We start from the raw sequence: 24,633 nt of genomic DNA on the forward strand, positions 1-24,633 counted from the left end.
CACAGTTATTGCCCATATAAACCAAGTCACTCACTGGGCTACACCTACTTCACTGGAATGCATCATTTAGCCTGTACCTGTTTTCCTAAACTCAAATCTAAGAAATGACTTCCTGACACATAATCTATAATGAAGAATTCCTAACTCTTTTCAAGTCAAAATACCCTCAGACTTAAGATTACCCTACCTTTTATTCCCAAAGAAGACTTTCAGCAAGTGCAAAATATCAACATGCTAAAATATGTACACTGGGCTGGGCAATTGCCCCAATGTGTTTGTTGAATGGCTCTCAAACTGGACACCACCCAAAATCCTGTTGAACATTTCCTATGCCTCATTTGGTCACTATGATTTAGAAAAAAAAATTTAAAGTTTAAAAAAAAAAAAAATAAATATATAAAAGGAAAATGTCAGGACATAGTTTGTAGCAAAGAAGACAAAGCTAAATGACATAAATAGTGCAAGTCATCCTCACAGTTCCAGTAAGGAGAAACACTGCTTTGGAAGTCTACTGGATAAGGCTTTCAATATATAACAATAAGTTTATGAATGTGTGTGCAGAAGCATCTGGAGCCAGGAGGAAATAATTCCAAAGAAAGCCAGACATGAGTCAAAGAGTCTCTAGGTAGAAGGTAAAATGTTCTTTTTAATAACATGGATACCCATAGCAATAAATGAACAATCAACCATTCCTCAGTTTATTTAAAATGACAATGTAATATTGCAATGATATGATGTTGGTGACCCCTTATCAGAGGAAGCAAAGATTTGTTTTGCTGATTATCTCATTGTTTTCTATACAAGATTTCTTATCACATTTTGTTCAGTTTATACACACACACAGACCACTCCTTGCATATCTTCTCATTAGCTAATCACATTTACCATCTTAAAGGTCTTGATATCTGCAAATTTATCACAGGAGAAATTAACAAGTAGATGTTTGGGGCCCGCCTCAGAAGGGATGAGTTTAAACTTGGTACTGGATGTCTCACTGGCTTTCAGTGGTGGTATGCTAAAAAGAAAAAAGGAACAGAGGAAAATACAAGTTGAAAACAGGCTTATGCATCATGCTTCAGTTTCTTCATTAATCATCTTCCACCAGGAGTAAGAACTCTTTATCACTTCAAAGTAAGATGGCCATGAAAAGACCACACATGGCTTGGCTATCTGATAACTATTTAAAGACTCAAATCCATTAAAGGTCTCACAAATTCATTATGCAGTAACCCAGATAAGCCCACAAAGGGGGACATAATAATATGTGAGATAAGATTTCATGCAGAACAGAGGGTGTAAGGCACATCACTGAATCATTGCAAAAGAATATTCTGAGACCATGAAGAATGTTAATACCAACTCTTGATTTAGAATGAATTATGGCACCAAGAAAACCTCAGTGTTTACAGAGCAGGAAATTCCGAATGGAAGTTAAAAGGTTTTACACCAGTGTGTTTTGTAACTCCTGGAAACTTGTTAATGTTTTTCCCTTACCCTGACACATTGTCTTGTCTTGCCTGAGGATAAAATTGTACAGGACAGACAATATGAGGTTGGTAAATTCCCTCAGGAGAGCTTATAAATGATGGGATGAACCATTCCTAATAGCTCAAGTGCAAATGGCAATGTTAAATTGCTGTGTTTGTTTGTTTGTGTTTGTTTGTATGTGTATTCAGCTAAATAGCATGTTCTGATATCCCAGGTGTTTTCCAGAAAAAACTGCATTTGTGAGGATATGTTGAAATTTTTGTGCAATTTCTTGTTTGTACAAATGAGGGACTGCCTGAAAATTTAATTTTTTGTTTCAATTATGAAATACTGAAGGAAAAAGGGCAGAAAAATATGCAAAATCACCAAAGCAGATAATAGGGAAATGGGATCTATAGTAAAAAAAAGGTATTTTATTCCAGCCTTCTCAATCACTATCTCAACATCATTAAATGGTTTCTTGACTCTCTTTATAACTCTCCTAAGATAATTATTTTGTAGAGTTCTGAAAGCAGAACTTGAAAATTAGTGTGTCTGTAGCTCTCATTCTGGAAAAAGCTGCTTGTCATGATTTGGTCTGTTCTGCAAAAACTATCCTCCTCAACCTGTGATCTGCTGTGTGTGGAAAAGCTGAGCATGGAACAGACCTTTGTACTTTTCAGAGGTCCCACCCTTTGAGATCACAACCTGTGTCTAAGCAGTATTAACTTTTGTTCCCCAAGCTGAGACACTGCTGTATCTGCTTTTTACATGTATTTCTACCTCTTGGATATAAATACAATTGGTTTACAATGCTGTGTACCCAAATTGGCACCTGCAGTCCATTTAATAAAGTGAAAAAAATATCCTGGTTGGTATATGTTGTAATTTGGGTAAGTATGGACAGAAATAGTCATGCATCTTATTGTTGGCCTTTGATCAGAACAAGAAGGTGCAACCCATCTGGCCTATAGCAGGATAGACAGCCTCAGCAACATTGACAGCTTGGGTAAGCATGAATTTTTTGTCTGGAAGTGTGTGGTCCTGCTAGATAGGCAGGAAAACAAGTTCTGTCCAATTATGACAGCAATTATTTGACCTCCCAAACCATGGAGCCAAAGCCCAGCCTAGATGAGGAGCTGGGTCATCACTGTGTGCTTTGTTATGAGATGTTACCCTGAGTGGCCTCCCAGGTTACAGCAAGAGGAAAACGATGTCTCATCCCACAGTTCAGTTCCAACTCATCCATGCCCACATTCTTGTTCATGTCTCTTTGACAGCAGAAGGGAGACATTTCTTGTACTCACCGCAGCTCCAGGATTCCTTGGAGCAGGTCACTGCCCTCCACCTGCAGCACACAGTCCTTCACCTCTGCATCAATAGGGTTGGTGAATGCCACTTCCACAACCACCTCCTTATTCACCTTTGCTTCACCAAGTACCTGTGCAAAGAAAATGCTTGTGAGGCCAGGTTCTCAGTGTTCTTTTCTATCTGAGCCTTTTCAGGCATCACAGGAGGAGATATTATGAGAGGCTGTGATGAACCGTGGCAGAATGTGAGCAGAATTTTTCTTTCAGGGAAGAAAGTGCTCACAAAGAATTCACTTTCCTTTTTCTCTGCCACTGCAGTTATAGCAAAGGGAATTTACCTGTATGTCAATGCCAGGATTGTCCAGAGTGATGTTTCTTTTCACAAGCACTTGCATGCCACCTTCTACATGACATAAAGCTGTGACCTGGATTGATTTGTCTGTAGTTAACTGCTGCTGGTATTCAGGATACTTTATCTTAATGGGAAATTGTTTTTCTGGAAGGAAAAAAAAATGGAATTGCACTTTTATAAGCCCACAGAGCTTCATACCTAACATTAGTATTTTCCTTTTAACATTTCAAGTTTGTTAGAGCTTTTCTTCCAAGCTGACCAGCCTCCAAAGCCCATTTACTGATAAAACCATTATGATTAAAAGGTATTGAAAAATTACCTTCCTTCGGGGCCAGAGTGACAGATATGGAGTCCTTCCAGATCTGATTAACTCGTCTTCTGGTATACAAAGTACTCCATGCAGTCATATTTACATTTACAGTCTTAGCATCAGATTGTAAATTTTCAAGAACCAGAAGTAGGTTGAGATCTTTGCCAACTTCTAAAGAGCCAGCCACTTTGAATTTTCCTGAGATGTCAGGCTTCTGTTCAACTTCCTCGACTTTTGGTGCTGTAGGATCAAATTTATCCTCAAGTCCTAGCTTCTTACGGGCTTTTTTGAAAATATCTCTTTCTTTTGCAGAGCCTGTCAAGGAGAACCATGAAAATTGTTCTTAACAGTTAACATGCATCTCTATTTTATGTGGCTGCTAGAGACAAGCTAGCCAGGACATAGTGTCTGTGCTTAGAGATAAACAGGCCCTCTGTTTTCCACAGCCATACCTCATTTTCTGGATCTGCAGTCAGCAACGTCCCTGTCATTCTAATAACAATTTTTTTTAAACATAAAATCTTAAGTCGAAAGTTTCTCTTTTCCCATTTCTATCCCTTTTAATGGTTATAACATTTAGAAATGTGAATTTTTTATTTGCTAGCACAGAGAAAGCCCCAAATGTTGGGGAAGGCTGATGGCACTGTGTGGTGGGTTGAGTCTGGCTGGCAGCCAACCATCCACCCAGCACCTCACTCCCCTTTTCCATAGGAGGGGAGAAGGCTCATGGATTGAGGTAATGACAGTTTAACAGGAAAAGCAGAAGCTGCTCATGAGCAAAGGAAAAAGAGGAACAACATGGGGATGATCAAATCTGAAGCACTGAGAAGGTGCTGTGCTCTTGCACCCTTTGAAAGAGTTTCTTTTCCTGGGCCTAAGTGCTGATTTAGCTCAGGTTTCTGCAACAGGCCTTTTATCCTGCAGATAAATAACTGGGCTGTAGCCTAATTCTCACTAAGCACAGGCAAACAGTGCATGTCAACAATAGGCAGATGGAACAGTGAATGCTTTATTAGGAGATGCTTGGACTTGGCTTATTTAGGTCCCACAAAGCAATTCCATATCAGAAAGTGCAAGACACTTGGGTTTTTTTAATCAGTACCTTTTCTGTAGGAATTGAATAAATCAAGTATAAATTCCACTCCTACTTTATGAATGCACTAAGAGACTCCTAACTGAAAATTTACATACTTTTGGGAATGAAGAGCTATGTGATTGGAAAAACCAGTAGTTTTACTTACCTTCCTCATATTTATAATCACTGGTGACATCTACACGATCATCTCTACCAACTGCCTTTGTACTGATGGAGGCACCAATTTCTGTAGACTTAGAGAATATCAAAGTTTTCTTTCCAGTTGCAGAGTCAAGATTCCAGTACATAGAGTCTGCATTAACTTCTGCAAACACAAATGTGACATCGTAGTCCAGATCGACTTCTCCTTCTTTGATGGCGTGCCGTGAGGCAGGACCACACTGATAAATTCCTGCAGCATCAAGGAGAAGGAATTTAATCTTTGACAGTGAGCAGATTATTAGACATATGTTTATCACTGATTCCCGAATTGCCTGGTGCTGCCGTCCCATTCAAGCCCTTTCATCCACATAAACCCTCATAAACAGGGCCAATCATCAATGTATCTTGTGTTTATCCTGAAAGTACACATGATTTATTTTATATTATCCTTTAATTTTCAATAGCATTTGATACCTACATTGGAAATATAGGAATTGCTGTAAAAACTTCATCTGGAATTCTAGTTTCTTTATTGGCATCCACAGACAATCTGAAGTCTTTCTAATGCAACCAATGAATTATTTTCTTCTGCAACTATTTCCATGCAGGTTGACAAACTGCTTTTACATTGATTTTACTTTTTTCCCTTCTCTCTAAAAGCGACTGACTTTATAAATTTTCATCATTATTCCTGAAATAAAATTTGTGTACCTCCACTTTGTTCTTGGGGAGTTGCATCCAGAATTTGCCATCCGCTGTATGAGGGGCCCAAGTCGTTGCGTGTAAACCAGCTTTCATTCCAGACATGGAAATTCCTGTGTGCAAGAATGAACAAAATAAGCTACTAGTGTGTATTTATTGATTCCTGTCCACCTCCTTTAATCAGCATCTTAGTTACATGGATTAAATGCCCTTATTTGCACAGTTCTTATCTGAGATTCACACTTCCACCCTGATCCTCACTGCATTTACAAGAAAGGTGCTGAAATTTGCATTGTGGAATAAATATAAATGGCAGAAAACAAATTTGTGAAGTTATACAAAATGCCTAGAGCCTATTCTTCTCCAGAAGCTTTGAGCCCATGCACTCCCTTAGTTTTAGCTTTAGGTACAATGCTACAGTTATACGTGTCACATGCAGATAGAATGGGTCCAGAACAAGAAGGGAAGTAAACAAGACAAAAACTGAGAGACTACTTCTGCTCTTGGCTGAATGCAAGCTTGTTTGAACTGCATTTGATGCTTAATAGAGGCAGTAGTTAAATTACTTTCACTGCAAATGATGCCACTGCATGAAAGCTGGTTCTGTTGAACTTCTACAGTTTAATGTGAACTGGTTTTGAAGAATAGTTTCGAACCAGGTTAAGTCCCCACTATTTGATACATCCAGTGCAATATTGCAAATTTTCAGACATCTGTGTCATCATAATTGTCATTTTGCCTACCCTGGCTTCAATTAGCTGCTGTAATTAGTGTCACAATTCTTTAATTGAGAAAGAGTGAAAATGCCAAGTCTTGTAGTATTTTTTATTGATCCTCTGTGTGTGTGTGTAGTATTTTTTTAAGACAATTTTTTGAGAAGATAAAGCATCTATTAGAATATATGCTCTGCACCTGGAGACACTATAGGCATTGATAAGCTCTACTATGAAATATTGAGCCTTACCACACGCTGTCAGCTCCCTTCTCCAGATGATTTCCTTCTGCATCATAATACTCATCCACACGCAGATTTCCATCTGCATCATGGGCAGAACTGAAGTTTGTAATTGTACGAGTGGGAATCCCCAGACATCTAAGCACTAAAGAGCAAGGAGAAAACAGTCAGAAAGCAGTATTTCTGCAGGTTTCATATAGCACAGTAATGTCTTCAAAGGTTTCCTTCCAGGAAATATTATTAGTGCTTCTTTTAATAGAATCTGTGCAATGTCAGTCATGTGCATGACAAAACGTACCTGTAGTCAATACTGCTGCAAAAACCCAACATTGTCCATATTTAACAGGTTTGTATCCTGATTTCTTCCAGCTTTGCAGGATTTCACCGCTTCCTGTCCAGCTGCTGGGATTTTTACCACCCTCATATTTTCCACTCCAGTTTCCTAGCACCACCCCTTGGTCATCATTGGCGTTGACCTGAGAAGATATTCACTAAATTTATGATGAGGTAAATTAAGAGTTTACAACCTGTCTGAAAGGGGCCTGGGAGTTACAGCAAATGCCATATTGATTTTGAGCCACCAGTGTTCTCTCATCAAAAAGGGAAAGCTCACAGTAGGCTGCACTGGGGAAAGTGACCACGAGGTTGTTACCCCCTTTAATTATCCCTAGCAAGGCTGTGCCAGGAGTCCTGTCTCCAGTTTTGGGTCTCTCAGTTCAAGGGGCTGTTGAGACACTGAAGAGAACCCAGGAGGGAGGACTGCAGGATGGTCAGGGGTCCTGCAGCACACAGTCTACAGGGAGAAGCTGAGAGCACTGGCCTAGTTCTGTCTGGTTAAGGAGGGTGGGGGGAATGTAAAACCAGCTTACAACCATTTGAATGTGTGTTCTAACTAACCTTTCTCTTTTACATACCAAGAGGCAACAGCAGAAAGGGAAATCATATATGATATAAGAGACAAATTCCTCATTAGGAGGGTAGGGCAGCTCTGAAGTGGTCACCCACAGAGGCTACAAAACCTCCTTCCTTTGGAGAGTTTCAAAGCACCCTGGCAAATCCATGGCTGAGCTGATCTAGTTAGCACCCAGTAGTTCCACTTCAAATGAGTGGCTGGACTAAAGACCTCCAAGGAACTGATCCCTCAACCACCCCTGTCTTTTGGATATCAAAGTGATAAGTATCACAACTATCCCAGAGGAGATAAATCTGTCAGGCTCAGATCAGATAACCATGTAAACCCACACTTCACCACCCATATTGTCTGGTGCATACAGACAGTGGCCTAAATTCCCTATGGTGTTCATAATTGCTTTCACTGACTACTTTTAAAGGACAATTAGCAGTTTGCTCTTTTGGAACATGTTGCTTACCATGGCACTGAGAACACGGCCCAGGTACTTGGGGTCGTGTCGGTGAGACACATCAGTGATGGGATCCTGCCTGTAGTATAAGCTTCGATCCAGTATGGCCAGGCAAATATTGAGGATATCTCCTTGAAACTGTGGTACAGAAATAAATTAGGGTTCTGAAAACGCAGATTGCTAAAGATCAGGATGCAGAGAGCCATATTAGTGTTGAATGGGGTTTTTAAATTACTGATTGAAGTGCTGCAGAGCTCAGCCAGGCATTACCATAGAAAAATGTGCCACAACTAACTCTGAAGATCAGAACTCAAAGAGCTCCTCAAAACTTGGAATCAGTGAACTTGAGGCCTCTCAGCGTTGCTACAGTACCTTACTAAGGTAAGGCAATGTAGTCTTAGTAAAGATATTAATGTTTCTGCTGGCTGCTCTTCCGAGGCAGAACAGGGACTAGTACATTACAAATCCTCATATTGATCAGTGAAACAGGGCTTGGCACAAGTGCTGATTGCAACACCAGAGTCCTGCTCTTCAGAGATGTATGCAATGAACTGGAAAAAGCAAATGACCCACTTCCTGCAAAAACAATCTTTGGTGTTTCTGTGCTACATTTACCTGGCCGAAGTTCCATCCAAAGCCGCTGATATGATTTTTATTGCCTGCAAAAATGATGCCAAACTCTTCTAGCACATATTCCTCACACTCAGCCTTGTTAGGCAGGAACACATCATCACCTGAAAAACCAAAACAGAGAGATGTACAAATACAGCAGGCAAAATAAAACAGAACATCAGGAGTCTTGCTCTCCATCTATGAGGGTGCTTGCAGATATCCACCCTTTGCTGTTCTTGCTGCTATAAACAGATTGTGAAACTCAGGATCTTCTACAATTAGAGAAAGGGGTGGGAGGTGTCTGAGTGAAGATGGAGGTATGACACTGCCAAATCTGTGAGAAAATGGTAAATATGACACTTTACTTGGTTCTACAGAGGCCAGAGATACTCTTCTAAACTTGTGCAGAAGTAGGGAAGCTCTGTCAAAAGCAGAACCTTATCTTTTAGAGCAATGAGCTCTCCAGTATGTACATGCTACAGATTTTGTGTACCAGAAGGTCCTAAGAAACTGTTAGACATCTTTTTTTGGTCACTGATACATGATGTTGTCAATTTTCAGCTGCTAGATTAAAATATAGATCAAATGGAGAAACTGCAAATATTAATGAAGCTAAAAGCAACTTATGTATTTAGAGGAAATTCAACATATTCATACCTGAAGCCCAAGGGTTAAAAAGCAAAACAAAAGTGCCAACACTTGCTGGAGAGGAGCTGCCACTTTGAACACTCAGCCTGTAACGTCCAATGACAGCGTTATGTGGGCTGGAAATGGAGATGCTGACAGAGTTGGAGCTGGAGGACTGTAGAACTGCACTCCAGCCCTCCTTGCTCACTGTGCTGGAGATATCAAACGTGGCCAGGGTCCTGGTTGACTTTGAAGGTTTTGGACCTTTCAAGAAAAACAAACAATGTTTTTTTCCCACCTTGCTGAAATAGAGATATAGTCATCAACAAACTCAGCAGGGATGTCACCCTCCCAACCCTCCCCTCAGGTGAATTTCTGCCATATATTGGCAACTGAAGGAAGCTGTGGCTGCTGGCTGAGGTAGGAGTAACACAACAAACACCTCACACAGTTCCATGGCTATGGGAATGAGCACATTGGCTTTGAGGCATTCTCTTGCTGCTCTGTAGTGCATATTGGGCCAGAAGAATGTCCAGAGGCAGCGTTACTCTCACTGTGAAAGAAGCTGGGGGCCATACCTGTTTCTGCAATGAATATTAAGTTTTGCTCAGGCCGTTCTGCTCCATTGAAGGTGATTGTGAAGGCCTGTCCTCTCCTCACAACCAGTTCTTCACTAGAAAATTTACTTGTGTGGTGTTCTCTTGCATTTTCTTTCAGATGCCAGTTGGTACTTGGCTGCGTTGCAGCTATGAAAAAATGAGAAGAGCAAAAAAGCTTGAGGGTATATCCAAAGAAGAGGAAGCACAAACACAGAATTGTTTATTCCTTTCCACAGGTAACTGGTACCCATGTGAGGCTTCCACTAAAATTAGGAATAATTTATATGTGAGCATTTTTTTAAGAGACTCCATCTTGCATAGGCTGTTAGAGGTTATCTGCATAATTAAATATAAAAGCAGTATATCCTGTAGTAAAGAAAAATCAGAAAGGCATCTAAGAGGAGAGAAACCTGAGATAATTGAGTATTTGTGAGTTACTTGGATAAAAATCTGGCTGAACTCAATTAATTCTACCATTCTGAGGTCGTGTCACCCTAACAGAGGCACAACCTTGCTGCCTCTGAATGAGAAATAAAGAAACCTGACTGAGCTGAAAAAACACTTGTGTATTTTAAGCCATGATGTGGTCTCTAACCCCATTATGTGTCACACAGCTGCTGCTGTTGGAAGCCTCTAACATGTTGATGGGCACTGGGCTGTCATTTGGCAGTGGGAGAGATGGCAGAATTGGAGAGAGAACACTCCCAAAATATGCTGTAGAACGGTCTTGCATGAGAACTATGGCTTCAGTCAGGGGGCAGAGAATCAACATCCAAGGCTGGCTGGGATCTGACATCATCAGAGCCTGTGGAGGGATTTCTAGTAGGAGATGGCTTGATGGTTTTAAATGAAGTGCAGAAATACAGAAGAAAAAGGTTTTTTCTTCTCCTGTAAAGAGGGAGAATAGGAAAGAGTAAGAGTATAGTGCTTAGGAGTGGAAAATTATTGCCCTGTGCCATTATGGAGTAAAAAAATCATCATCCTGTGTTCAACCAGATTTCTTAATATAAAGATTTTTTACAGTGTGATCTTAAATTTATCAAGTTCAGACAAACCTTGAAATAACTATGTTGGTAGTTTTAGCAGTGCAGTCACAGTCTAAATATAGAGGAATGTGGTTTTTTATGTATTGAGGCAAGAAGCACAAATTATTTTTTCAGGAACGTACCTACTATTAAAAAAAATCCTCAGAAACTTAGCAGTGAAGCACATCTATTGTAGAACAAGCTGAGGGCTCAGGGAGTTTTGCTTTTAGAAAGGCAGGAGTTGGATAAGCAACATGAGACCCTTTATAATCACTATTAAACTGATCTGTTTGCGTATCTATGAATGTATGAGAGCAGAAAACCCACCACAGCAAGAAATAAACTGCCAAAAAAAACCCCAAGCCCCCCATTTTTCTATCTTCTCTGCTTTAGCGTCAGGTTTCAGCCTTCTCTGCTCATTGTGGCCTTTCTCAGCCTTTGCAATGATACATTCCCAAAGTTCTGCTTTGCTTCTTTCTCTTATGTCAAATCTGTCAGTCTGTCATTTGCACTTTTCTGACAATTCCAAATAGCTGCAGACTTTCCCCTCCTATTTGCAAAATACAACATTTTTGTATCAGTTAATATACCTGTACTGTCAAATCTCATTCTGATAAGCTTGCTTTTCCCATGCACACAATAAGTGAAAAAATGCAATTCCTGTGAAAATCCTTCTCCTGACTTTCAATGGAAGAACTTTCTCTTTTTTTTCTTGGATCAAAACTCCTTAGAGAAGTAGCGACCTCTCAGTGCCCATTACAGAGCTGAACATGAAGTATGGATGTAAGAAAGTAACAAAGAGCATCACAGGATGGGCTTTCCCCTTTCTCACCTTGGCCCATATCTGATCACTGTGTCCTCTGATGCAGCTTCTGAAGCTTCCTCTGAATGGCCTCCTGCACTTCTGCTGCCTCAAGGAATGACTAGTGTCTCTCACTTCTTTAAAGTCTGTTTGCAATATTTCCTCTGGGGGTGGAACTTGAGTACTCTTTGCCCCCAGCCTTGGTCTGACCAGTTGGGGCTTGAGGATTCTTTTTTTTTTTTTTTTTTTTTTTTTTTTCTTTTTTTCCCCTCTCTCAGTCCTTACATCCTCATCTTGTTTCCTTGCAACTTAACATGTGAAGCTTGGACAATATTTGTTCCTAACAGTCTGGCTACTTGTTAAGAGTTTCTTAATGTATTTAAAGTTATAAGAACTTCAGCATTTAGCTGCTTTTCTTTCTGTTGTAGTGCTCAAGTTCTAGGAATAGCACATCTCCTTCTTGAAAAACACTATTTTTAATTTTAAACACTTCATGAACAGTATTTACAGGGACTTTTTTCTTTAAATTAATTCACTAAATCTGTTGTTTTGGAGCTGCTTTTTTCCCACTCCCTGAATTGTAGTAATTGCAAAACAATGACCAAGCTGCTGTCTCTGCCCAAGGTCCAATCAGGGCCAAATTTAAATAACCAATTTTTCATTAATCACACAATTGCTGTTTAACCCTGTTCAATAGACAAGCACTCCATGTCATATTTGCATGATACACTACAGTGGCAACAGGTAGGTATATTTGTGGCTTGGGATTAAATATCTATCATTGCTTTCAGCTGGTGCTCTACTCTTTTTTCATACAACATCTCTGACCATGCCTCTCAGTGATACCCATCATGCTGGGCTGGGCACAGCTGTACATGTTCCTAAATTCATTATTTTAGTTGTTTGGGCTCAGTGTTCAGTAGCCAAATTAGTCTTCTGGTTTGGATCATGTTTGGAAAATCTAGAATTGGAATTTGCTCAACCCATTTAATATACAGACATGTTCTATTCATGTTTCTTATAAATGGTGTTGTTAGAAGAAACAATTTTTAACTGGCTATAATTCAGACTGCTACTTTGACTCTCTGTTCATTAATTATATTAATCTTAACAAGGACCACGGTTTTGTATCTTGCAAAGCCCAACTGTGATTTTAAAGTGGTAAGACTAATTCTTAAATTTAAAATGTCTTAGAATTTGGAGTTTTTTGATGTTACACATACTCTCCTATCCATATTTTTAAATACTGTTAAATATCACACAAACAAATTTCAGAATAAATTTAAGATTTCAGCCTATCCTTGGATACACAGCAAACAGTTTTTCTTTGATAGGAAGGCTGGTTACTGTTGAAAGAGAAAGAGCAGCAGTCCATTTATGCTGGCAGACAGCATGTCAGGAAGAACAAGTTGTGGCTGTTGTGTCAGCTTCTGGTGTTTATTCCCAGCTCTGCCTAAGTTGCCTTGCGGGCCTCTGGTGTGCTTTGTTTGTAAAACAGATGAATGATACATAATACTGGACCTTTGGATTAAAGATTATGGGCAAAGGTTGAGAATGAGGGTTAAATTAAAGAGAAATATTAACACTAGTCAGAACATGCACTCAGTCAAGCACAATGCATCTGACCCAGGCAGCTTCCTGGCCAAGCAGTGTTAGCAAGGCTGGAATGGTGGCTGTAAATGTAGGGACTGCACAGCCAGGTGCTTGAAACTCTGTGGACAGCAAGAGAAGATTCTTTTGGACCTCAGAGAATAGAAGCTATGAATCACCTTAGTATATTGTTTCCTGTACCCAGAAGAATGTGTATCAGAATCATCTTTTGCAGCCTGCTCCAGTCATATAATTCATAACATCCTTTTCCAGTAATACCCAGATTTTTCCCCTCACCTCAGTAACTGTTAAAGAAATTAATATATAGAACTAAGAGTTTCAGCACTGAACAGCGAAGGACATATTTTTTCACAGACAAATTCCCCTCAGTAAACTCCCTTCACTCCTTCTTTCCAATATTTTCTTTCACACCAACTCTATGTGAATCCTCAGTGATACTTGAATTTTATGAAATATCACCTATTATTGATTGTGCTTTTGTTCAGGATGGGAAATTAGTACCTATAATATTCTATCAGCTCCTATATTCTCTCTGAGCACAGCTCTTCTTTAACATATCCCTAAAGCATCACGCTGCAACAACATGGCCATGACTCACTGGGACCGCCTCGGTGGACTTGATGATCTTACAGGTCTTTCTCAACCTAAATGCTCCAGATTCTGTGATTCAGTATCCTGAGAAATCTGAGCTATTCTATCTCTTATCACATCCCGCTTTTGAATAATTAAGCAAGAAATTCCGTCAGCAACTCCGACTCCTGCTATCCTGGATACAGGAATTCAAGTGGTTTTCTACAGCTGCGCTTTCTTTGTGACCCACACTAGGGAGAGACCTGGGTCCCTGGGACACTGCTGTGGACTGACTCACATCAGCACTTTTCGGACTAGAACCACCTGACAGAGAATGGTCAGGTCCTTATGGTAAAATATTTGGCCAAGATCTCTTCTGAGCCTTACATATTGTCCGAGACATAGTTCTCATTTTCTGTCTCCCTCTTCCACTCACATGCAGGGGTATTTGGCATGGAAGCCTGCAGCCTGCTGCAGCCTGAAGCCTCCCTGATGTTCCTGACTGTTCTTGAAGTTTGCCAACAGCCTTCCTTTGAAAACAGCAGAACTTGGCACAATCACTTTCCACACTGTCCTTGTAAGAAGGGTATGCTGTTAGCTGGGCTCAGATCTCCTCTTGAGATCTCAGCTCATTCCAGATGAGATGGCTTGTTCAGAAGGGAGGCTGACAGTGACATAAGAGTGACATGCACTGATATGTGACCTTCAAAAACACCCATGGGACCAGGACACAGGAATAAGCCAAACTGGCAGTGCACAGACTCTGCTGGGCTCTCCTGGCAGCTCCCACATAGTCACACAGCACCTGTGAGGTACAGCCTATGATATTTAAATGTATTTCCCTACCTCCCCACTTCTGCATGTATGGAATAATGTCTTTATTCCATTCCAGTGGAATAAAGACATTATTTGGAAGTTTTAACTTCCAGCAACTGCTGCACACTCATCATCTAAGAACAGCCCTGTGCAGGCCCCCATCAGTGCCCTGCTCTGCTCCTCTCTTGGAGGATCCTGTGTGTTGTTCCACGCTGGGGCAGACGCTCCCCATGCTAATGCACAAACAAGATGCTTGCAGGAGTAACTCACGCCTTAATTGTAATGACACTGAAGCTTAAAAGTGACAGAAAGAAGATGAGATAATTATTTTCAGTGTAAGACTATGAAACAAGTTGTCAGATCCTTAGTAGCAGTAGTGGTGCTGCAGACTATCAAAACCATTTAAAAATAAGGCAAACTTACAGGAACCTTTGAGGTGTTTTTCCCTTTTCTTTATGCAACACCTTCTGAATTCTGTTAAAGCAGGTCCATTAGAGACTGGCCCACAAATGCATGAAGGTTTTCTGGGGAAAAAAGGTGTGTCTGTCTGCAGGATGTGTGTCAGGGGATGGGAGGGGTAGGGAGAGAGGAAGAGAAGGAGTGAAAACTGCTCAGTGTGCTCACACCTGCACACAAACCTTCACAGTTTTTTTACATAAAAAGTTGTGCATGGTAACATGAGGAGCATCTTCATGCAGTTCTGACATCTCTAGCTGAGCCTGGGCTTGGGTATTTCTTGGATCTTGGGTATTTCACAGGCAAGTGCTGATCATAATCAGCAAATACCTGTTTCTTAAATGCTGCATTAAATGCTTCTTTAGTTTCATGGAAAAAAAAAAAAAAAAAAAAAAAAAAATTAAAAATGGTTGTTGAGAAGGATAGACTGCTGTCTGAAATTTCAAGAGGAAGTTTTGAGAGAGAGCCCTGCTAAAATGTTCTAAGTTATTGGCAAATCATTGCTTAAAAGGAAGTGTTGCAATGCAGAAACAATTGGTTTGTGGCTTTTTTCCCCCATTGCTGTACCTGAAGGTTTTAACTGTCCACCTTACTGTATAGTTCTTTTGTTAAAAATAAGGATTTTTCTACTCAGCCCAATATTTCAGCTTCACCTATTAAATTGTGTTTTGTCATTTATTTAAGCTCTGCTCAGAGGAGGAGATTTATGAAGGAATCTACAGCTCTATGCTGATTGCATGGACCCAATTCCCTCCTAGCTTCAGTTCTGCTCTTAAACAAATAAACATATAGATGGTATCACACTTAGCAGCTGCACTGAGATAGTCATTAATTAACCACCATCAGGCCAGGCAAACAGCAGATGCTGTGAGGGATGCTGGCAAAAGGTCAAAACAATAACAGGAATTATTTAAAATAATAGATATAGGGACAAACGCTTGTGTTCTAAGAATTTGTGGAATCATCTCTAAAACTGTGAGAATGGGGTAACTGTGCCTCTCTTAAACTGCATGAGAGGAAGACAATGCACAGAATTTCTGCACTTGAGCCATCCAAACCTGTGGATGGTTGTTTTTTATTAATTTCCTGAGATTTTCAAGCCTAAGTCACATAAAGCCAGCACAGCATGTGCTCTGCCTAGAATTGGTAAAGTAGCATCATCTTAAATTCAGGACTCGTTTTATGTATTTATGAAGGGGACTTAGAAAAAGGTTGGGAACAAAATTTTAGCAGGTCCTGTTACAAGAGGACATGGCGTAGTGGTTTTAAGGACTCAATTTAGATTAGGTACAAGAAAGAAGTTTTTAACACAGAGAATGGTGAGGCACTGGCACAGGTTGCCCAGGGAGGTGGTAGATACCCCATTCCTGGAAAAATGCAATGCTCAGGGTGGATGGGGCCCTGAGCAACCTGATCTAGTTGCAAATGTCCCTGCTCATGGCAGGGGAACTGGAGCAGATGGCCTTTAAATATCCCTTCTAACTCACACTATTCTGTGATTCCATACATTTTTATACAGGTGCCAGCAAGTCAAGTCTAAGTGAGTACATGGCCAATCTTACTAAAAGGTATTGATTTAATTTCCTTCCTCCTAAGACTTCACTGCTGGGCTCCTGCTTGCTTTGTTTGCATTTAAAGTGCCTTTGTCTTTCGCACTAATTTAAGAAAATAGTTAAAATGGCATTACTGGCTCTGGATCTGCAGGAAGAAATTTAGTCCATAGTGCATCCTTTGCATAAGTATTTCCATTAACACAAGATTCGTTCATACCCGACCTACTCTCAATTCGTTACATTTCATCTAAAATAAAGTTTGCAGTTTGCCATAACGTCTTCTGCTCTATTTGCAATTTTGTAATATTTTTAATATTTAACTTCAGTATAGCAATGGATGGATTGTCTTCTTCTTCTTCTTGTTTGTGCCTTTTGTAAAATCCAGAAAGAAAAACACTGAAACAACATATGCATAATTCTCAAAATGTTTTGTACTTCAGTAGTTCAGAGTGCTTTACAAAACAACCTGACAGAGAAAGCTAGCACATGATACATTATTCACTTTCCCATTCCATATGAACAAAGAGACTTTTTTTGTTGTTTTTTAACTTACCAGCCATGCTCCTTTGCTCCTCTGTGTCGTGGACTTGGTCTTGCTGTGAGCAACTGTAGACCTATATGATAAGACTTCAAGCTCTGGCTGTGTTGCAGCATTTATAGGGAAAACTTTAGACCTCTCCTTATGTTCAAACCAATTATAATTCACATTGGGTGAGTGAGGCAGGTAAGTCATACCAGTGGTCATGTAAACTTCCTAGTAACCCTATATTAGCTCATGGGTTTTAAGACATTGGACTTGTGCAATTCAGGCCATTTATCCAGAAGGTTGATGAGATGCTTAGAAAAGCAGAGCATTTAATTGCATGCCTGGAATCCAGAATTTCACATGTAATGATGCATCACTCGGCAAGGGATGTTTTTTGAGTCAGTATAAATTAATATCTCTTCCCAGTATGATCCAAAGTTGAGTATTCATACAATAAAAGTATACATTCATAATCAAATTCATATGGTCCCCTCCCTATGAGTGTACTCATAAGTCCAGAAAAAAGCCCCAGAACTTTTCATTTGCCTCGTCAGTCCTTTTTTTGGGATCACCACAGTAATGCTTTCGTGTCAGCCCCTCCTTGGAGTCTCTGTGAATTATTCTAATGGTATGAACACTGCTAATGTAGTGTAAGCTAGTAGTAACTTGACAAACCACTGAACATTGAATAGCTTTGATGAGTGGACCTCGAGCAGTAACTCTCCCTGCTTGGAGAGAAACTTCATCCCCATAAAATAAAACACTCATTTTGGAGCAAGCACAAATTACGACTTCAATTTGTGTTTCGATGGTGGTTACTCATCTAGTTTCTGGCTCTAGAGAGAGAACAATAAATGTTAGAACATCTTCATTGGCACATACAGGAAATTCTATAGGTACAAAGAAAATGAATTTGTCAGAATGGCCTCGTAATATTTCTTTTTGTTTCAGGCTAATCCTTCATCCTCCACATCAGTGCTAGCAAACTGATCACAGATGTCTCTTTCTCTCTTCTGTCCTCTACATACAGGAATTTCTGTTTCCTTGCACTTACACAGACTTGAACAAGGTATTTTGTCTCTTCATTATTACTTCATCTCACTTATCTACAATGATGAGAAGAGACTGAAGCAATCTCAGGAATGTTAGTGCTTACCTTGAAGAACTTGAAGGGCGGAAATTTCATAAGATCAGAAAGGGGCAAGCACAGTATCTGTGTATAAAATGGGGCAAGAGACATGGAAAAGAGCTGAGAAATTACAGTTGACATCAACTAGTTTGATTCACATTCCTGGAAAACACTGAAAGAGATGAACTTTTTAGCATCTAGATGAATAACAGCCAGCTAAGACATGCCAAGAAATCAGCTGAGCCCATCAGCTCAGCAGAGAAAAAAGAAGTGTCATCTATCACCACATGCTGACTTGGATTTGCAACAAGATCCCACAGGGTATTTTCATAAGTACACTTTGGAAACACTGATTACACAAGATTTCTCTTAGTTAACTGCATAACTTGTTGTTAAAAAAACAAATGCTGCATTGCTTCAATGGATCACCATCAAACTGGAAGGGCATAGTGGCTTAGAGTGCCATTAAAAGCTGCCTTGGAGCATTGACTTTTTAAATATGCTCTTTTCTGTTGTTAATGTTGTTCAGCTGAAGCATTATGCTAGCCCAGGGCTAATCTCAGCTGGATAATGTCAAGACTACGGAGAATGGAGAGCTAAAAAAAATAGAAGGATCAAGCTGGATCAGTGTAAAACAGAAAGAACTGCAGAGATATGATGATTTTTGAAAAAGAAGAAAGGTGGTTATAGAAAGAGGAGGCCAACCAAGGAGTCATGGTCTTAAAAACTTCAGTCTTTGACTGAAGACACTGAACTGAAGCATAAAAATGTTGGCAGTGAAGAAAAGTGTTTAGCTAGACCCTCTGGGTAGGTTGTCAAAATGCTAATTTATTTTTTTTTCCATGGAGATTAAGAGTAGCCTGAATGCATATTTGTCAGGGATAACATATGTGTGTAGTTGAGCTGCCCTTGGCTCATTTATTTTCATGTCAAAGCTGTGTTAGTGACACTTTTCCCCCCATTGCTGATTGTAGGCACCTGATGCTGAACTGCATGGGGTGAAGAGCACCTCAGCAGGGCAAGGAACATTCTGCATCCAAGTGCTGATTCAATCTCATTTGCCTGGGGTTTGCTCTGTTGCTGTGTCTGACGTGCCCACAGTGAATACATTTCACATTGTGTCCTACAGTGAAGGGTCACCAATGTCCCAACTGCTGTGACACACAAACCCGCAGACTGTGTCACATTCATCCTAAGAACTGCTCATTTCAAAGGAGTGATAAAATATTTTGCAGAGGAAGAGGGAAGTTAGCACAATGTCTGTCCAATATTGCATCTGCCAGTGCAAGCCAGGTCACAAACATCACCCGGAAGCCCCACAGCAATCTTTCTCCATTATCTTGTGAAGGAAAACTCTGTCCCACCTTCAGTTATTTGGTCACTTGTTCCCAAAAGAGGGAAGTTACAGAACTGACCTGAAAATAGCCATGTCTCTTTTTTTGTGTGTGCAGAGAAAAGCCACCTCCTTTACAGAATCCATTAGAGTTCATTGGGTTTTCATACCTTTGAGCAATGTGTTTCACATGCTAATTATGAGTTGTGTAAATAATGTTCTAAACATTCCCTTTCTTCATTTAAGATCCACTGGTTTTTACATTGACAGGATTAAAAGGTATCCAAGACTTTCCTACACTTTATTGTTCAGGGCTTTGTATTTGCCTATAATATCATATCTTTTGTTATTATATTCCTCCAAATTACATAATATCAGATTTCCAGTCTCTTTTCAATACCATAGTTTGAATATGTTGTGCATTTCTGAAACTTATTCAGTTTCATCTCTGTGCTTTTGTGATATAAATGAAAAAGAATTGAAACATCATCCTGTAGGGAAAATACACTATAAGTCAATTGCTGACAATGGTTTTTAGTATCTCCTGATCTATTTTCTATTAATGCCATGTTTGTTTGTTAGTTCAGCATTTGCTTCACTTAGCCCACAACACAGTCTTAGTTCATCCCGTAAAAAGGAATTATGTCATAAGAAGATATAAAGTAACAAGCCTGGACAAGATGTTTAGCTATGTGGATGGATAAAATGGGTGTATTGGAAATTGCGTGAAGAGAGGCTGCACAACAAGCTGATGTGTGAATTCCATAATGTTAAAGGAGAGGATTGGAGTGTATCAAATGAACTGGCACAGGATTTGCAAATAGGGTGCTCAGGGAGCTGGTAACCACAAGGAAAATTCTGCAATAGCTGGAAATTCAAAGGAAACAACTGTTAGAAATGAAAGAAAATATTGTTATTAGAGAGAAGCCAAACAATTGTGAAAGTCTAAGGAGCAGAATTAAGGAGATCAGGAATTGGAATGGAGCACAGTTGGAAGCAGAGAGAAAGATGAAAAGTTGGTACATTTGAGATAAAAGAGAAATAGAGGAATTAAAGATAGGAAATTAGGCTATGGGGAAGAAGAAAACCAGACATTCTGGTATCTTATTCATGGAAGAAATATTCCCCTACAAGAGGAGAAAATGAAAATAATGAAGGAAACTAAAGGTGACTTAAAGATGGAGAAAACTGAACTAGAATGATAGTTTGGTATTTATTAGAGTGGAAGAAGAGTAAAACCAAGGAAGAGGAGAATGAAGTCAGAGGAAATGCCATCAGAAGGAGGTACTGGAGGAATGCCTAGCCTGGGGATGATGGGGAGGGATATGATTATGAGAGAGAGAAAAAGGATCTGGCATAAAGGAAATGGAAGCTTTAAGAGAATCAAGGACCAAATCAAGGAAGAAAAGGGAGAGGATAGGGAGTAACAAAGTACAGAATCAGCATAAATAAAAATACTGTATTTCAATGGCCTCACTGAAATTCAAGATGCTCTCTAAAATAGTTAGCAAACCTTGTGTAAGAAATCACAACATGCCCATAGCTTTTCCATGTTTTCCAGTTGCATCTGCTGGTGCAATAAGCAACTGTTCCAGCCTTGAAATCTTGTTTGTTTTGTGACCTTGGACACGGCAACAGCACTGCTGGAATAGCTGTGGAATTTTGGCAACTTTGAATCTGTGCTGAGAATTTAAAGCAAGACTTCACCTGGGACCAAGTGCTTGCATCTCTATCAACAGAGCCTTTGACTCAAGGCTAGGTGTTCTCTTTTTTCAGCAGGAAATCAGGTAGCACTACGTGCTGTGGCTCTGCATAACTAGGAAGTTTTAGGAAATGTTCCACAATTCCCCAGCTCCCTTGGCAGTGGACTGCTGAGACTCTAACAAAGCAGTCCTAGCCTGCAGTCCTAGCCTGCAACTCCAGTCTGCAAAGCAGGAAACTGCCAAGGACAGAGGCTGCTGGGGAGTCAGCAAGATGCCATCGGGGTTTTTTGCGTCAGAGTGATGGAAAATCCCAACTGTTGTTCCTGATGCCAAGCAGGGAACACCCTGCCAGGAGTGCAACTACTGTAGGATAGGGAATATCTCTCCCAGAAGCAGTGGTTGCCATCCACAGCTCTGTCACACCAGTGGTCCCTTTTCTCCTGGGCACTTCCTGCAGCTCTATTGTGCATCTCCATCCCTTTCCTTATTTTGTTTTCTTGCAGCAGGGGCAATCAGACGGGCACTTACAGATTTAGAAGGGCTGTAACGAGATAGTTAAGAGGTCACTTTGTAGTTCCATAATGGATAATTGTGCCTAATGCTGACTCTGAAAGAGAACTCTTTGGAATGTATGAGTGCCAAGAAACAGGTCCTGCCCACAGTATACTGGGCTACAAACACTCTGTCACGGTTTGGGGGAGGTTTTCTCCCCAGACACTGGCATAGAATTAACCTGAACTACCCAAACCTGTTCTGCAGAACCCAGCACTGTACATTGGAGCTGCCTCTGTAGCTCATCTTTACTCACAGCCACACAACTTTGCTCAGTTTCAAATCAGACTGAAGACATTTCTGGCCACCAGTGACCTGGCATCTTACTTAGCTATGAGCACATCCTGTGCTTTGAGTTCCTCCAGGAAGAAAGCATTTGGTCAGAGTGGAATGCATGACTATGGCTAAAATAGAGTATAATCCATTTAGGTCCCACACTAGACTCTATTAGTCTGGAGTAAGAATGAAAAAGATTTGGGGAGAGATTGGAAACACAACAATCAAATGAAGGCACTTCCTGAGAATTATTTCCAAGACAAGAGATCAGCCTGTATTTTCATTTCAGAGAGTTAAGAGAGTCTAATTGTTTGTTTCTTTCAGACAAATGAAACTTCTCTAACAAGAAGGTGAGTGTTTCCCATTGTAAGAGAATGGAACATGAGACAGGTTCAACAGCTGAAGTTTTCTATTTTGAACAGGATTTACTTTTGAAAGTCTGAAGCCACTTGTAACTGTGAAAGAGGGGAAGGGCCATAGGTAGATCACATGTGATTGCTTTGATACTATCCATTTTGTGTCCCTGAAAACATAATAATTTCATAGCAAGGGTATTCATAACACTATCAGCTTACCTTGAACACTTTTTAAAACTTTTTCCCCCTAAAACTTAGTATCTGTAGTGAGTAGAATTCACTTTTTACAGCTGGGCAAACTGGCAGCATAGGTGCCATGATTTGGCACTGTAAGTAGTGTGTCGTAGTCCCATCCCACTACATTACTGTCAGACCTTTTGTCCTATAAACATTTCTCCCCTTGGAATATTTTTTAGCAAATAACTTCATAAATGATACTGAAGTAGTTTATCCTTTGTATTTAGCAGTATAACTATTGGCATGACCCAGTGGCTACACACAGAAAGAACTGGTGACTAGTACCAGATACCTCACCATTTTTAAACTGCTGCTGTTGGTAATAACAATAACAATAACGGCATTGACTATTGCAATTGATTCTGGCTTTTTTCTTTCCATTCAATGTAAAATGCTTTCTGAGAAGCCTTGAAATCTCCAGGGCTTTAAGCCTTGCAGTTTCTATTCTGTATTTGAAATTGGGTTTCCAAGCCTCACGTATACAGGTAAACACTCATTTTCCTGGCTCTCTCTCTGTTCAGGTTGCTCATATTAGTACAGCAGTGCATGTGTCACTGAACACAAATGTTTAGGACATTTCCTGTAATTTCATACTCAGGGCTGGTTTTGAGAAATGAACTTGTTTCAACAGTTATTTCTTCTTTGTGAACTGTGAAATAAGAAGTTATTGGTGTAACAGCAGAAATTGAACGTGTGCCAAGTCCCTTCCTTTGGGCAAAAGGGGAAAAAAGTGTTGCCTCAGAAAGAGAAGCCTTTTCAAGCCTGCCATGTCCTCACTTCCCTAAATAGCTCTCTCTCCTTAGACATTCTTCTGTAAGCACACACTTTTACATTTTCTTGAAAATTTTTAACAATCATCTGTGAGCAGCACCTGATGTGAAATGAACATAGCAAAGCTAAATGTGAGACTGTATAGAAAGGGAAGGTGATTTTATTTTAAACAAAACTGGTTTCAGTCAGTCATGCTTACTCTCCTGCAAATTTCATTCAGTCAGTCTTTCCTACTTGTTTTTCATACCTGCATTTTAACAAGGACTAAGATGTGCATGTCTGGCTAGTCCAACCAGGATTACTTGTGGTGCAGGCAAGGACAAAGGATGCCAGTTTGGGAGTCATCAGGTTTTCTGGGTTCTTTTTGCTGGGTGACCACATGCTGACTTTGGAAGTGTCTTTTGTGCCCTTCAGGAACCCAGATCTGTGAGTCATTGAGCAATGTTATTGATGGGCTCCCTGTCCTTTTGTCTCCTGTTCTGTGAAAAGTCTGGCAAGTCTGGCTTTAGTTTTATTTCTAGGCAAGGGAAGTACCGTGTCTCAAACATTGGTGACAGGTTATAGAGGATCCTGGGCTAAGGACTGTGCCTCTCACAGTGAGGTTACACTTGGAGGGAGTTCTGTGCTGGTCATTCTGACAGCAGCACTCGTTCCCAATGGAAGGCCACAGTGTAAACTAGCTCACTCACTTGTTAAAGCATGAATGGTGCCTGGAGTTTCCTGGCGGTTTTTTAGTCATGAAACTCAGTGCTATGAACACTTTTGTAAGGAGGACAGTGAGATGAAACCTCAGGAATGACTGTAAATACATTAGTGCTCTTTTGTATACTATTGTTCCATTGTTACCCAATAATAACAACAACAGTGCTGTACAGGCTTTTGTAAGAGGAGTTCCTGAGTTCAGGTGCCAGTAGCTTTGTTTGAGAGGGTCTGCACTGTTCTTTCAGCTACAGATATGCTTGTGGTTGAATAATGGCCTGCAGTTCCTGGAAGCTCATTAAATGTCATCCACATTATAGGCAGTCCAAGACTGAGAGTGCTGAGGGGAGGTGTGTTTATATGAGGGTTTGAAAGAGAATATCCAACAGTAGAATAACACCGAAACAGAGTAAAACCAGTATTTTATGGAAAATGTTGCAGGTGAGTGTAAGATGATGATGATCCTACCTGTCTAAAAGTCAAAGGTGCTGTATTTAATGTTTCCAAAATTTTAACCCTCTAGTGCATGATGTAAGTTATGTATTATGACCTTTCCTTTAAGGGAAACAAAACAGGAGAAACCCACCATCATGCTAAAGAAAAAAAAAAAAAAAAAAAAAAAAAAAGGCACATACATAACTTTAACAGCATCTCAGTTAAAATGAAATGTAAAGCTTATCTGTTTG

General features: G+C 40.1%; 1 protein-coding gene across 1 annotated transcript; it reads right to left on the bottom strand.

Annotated features, from left to right (window-relative positions):
- On the bottom strand, positions 1-11,831 carry LOC310915916 (protein-glutamine gamma-glutamyltransferase E-like). The gene is made up of 13 exons (XM_083873132.1): positions 11,390-11,831; positions 9,512-9,679; positions 8,964-9,197; positions 8,310-8,428; positions 7,704-7,832; positions 6,632-6,809; positions 6,343-6,478; positions 5,388-5,491; positions 4,681-4,926; positions 3,449-3,754; positions 3,116-3,273; positions 2,775-2,908; positions 1-1,015 (listed from the first exon to the last, which is right to left on the bottom strand). The coding sequence occupies exons 1-13, from the start codon at positions 11,397-11,399 to the stop codon at positions 868-870; spliced, it is 2,070 nt and encodes a 689-aa protein (XP_083729258.1). The 5' UTR covers positions 11,400-11,831; the 3' UTR covers positions 1-867.
- Between the last annotated feature and the right edge of the window lie 12,802 nt (positions 11,832-24,633).

Source organism: Zosterops lateralis, assembly GCF_965231275.1.
Source record: "Zosterops lateralis genome assembly, chromosome: 16".
NCBI classification, from domain to species: Eukaryota; Metazoa; Chordata; class Aves; order Passeriformes; family Zosteropidae; genus Zosterops; species Zosterops lateralis.

Coding starts and splice junctions, on each gene's coding strand:
- LOC310915916 (XM_083873132.1), bottom strand. Junction 5,492..6,342: donor AAGGGAGCTGACAGCGTGTG/GTAAGGCTCAAT, acceptor TCTTGCACACAG/GAATTTCCATGTCTGGAATG. Junction 2,909..3,115: donor ATCCTGGCATTGACATACAG/GTAAATTCCCTT, acceptor TTCTTTGCACAG/GTACTTGGTGAAGCAAAGGT.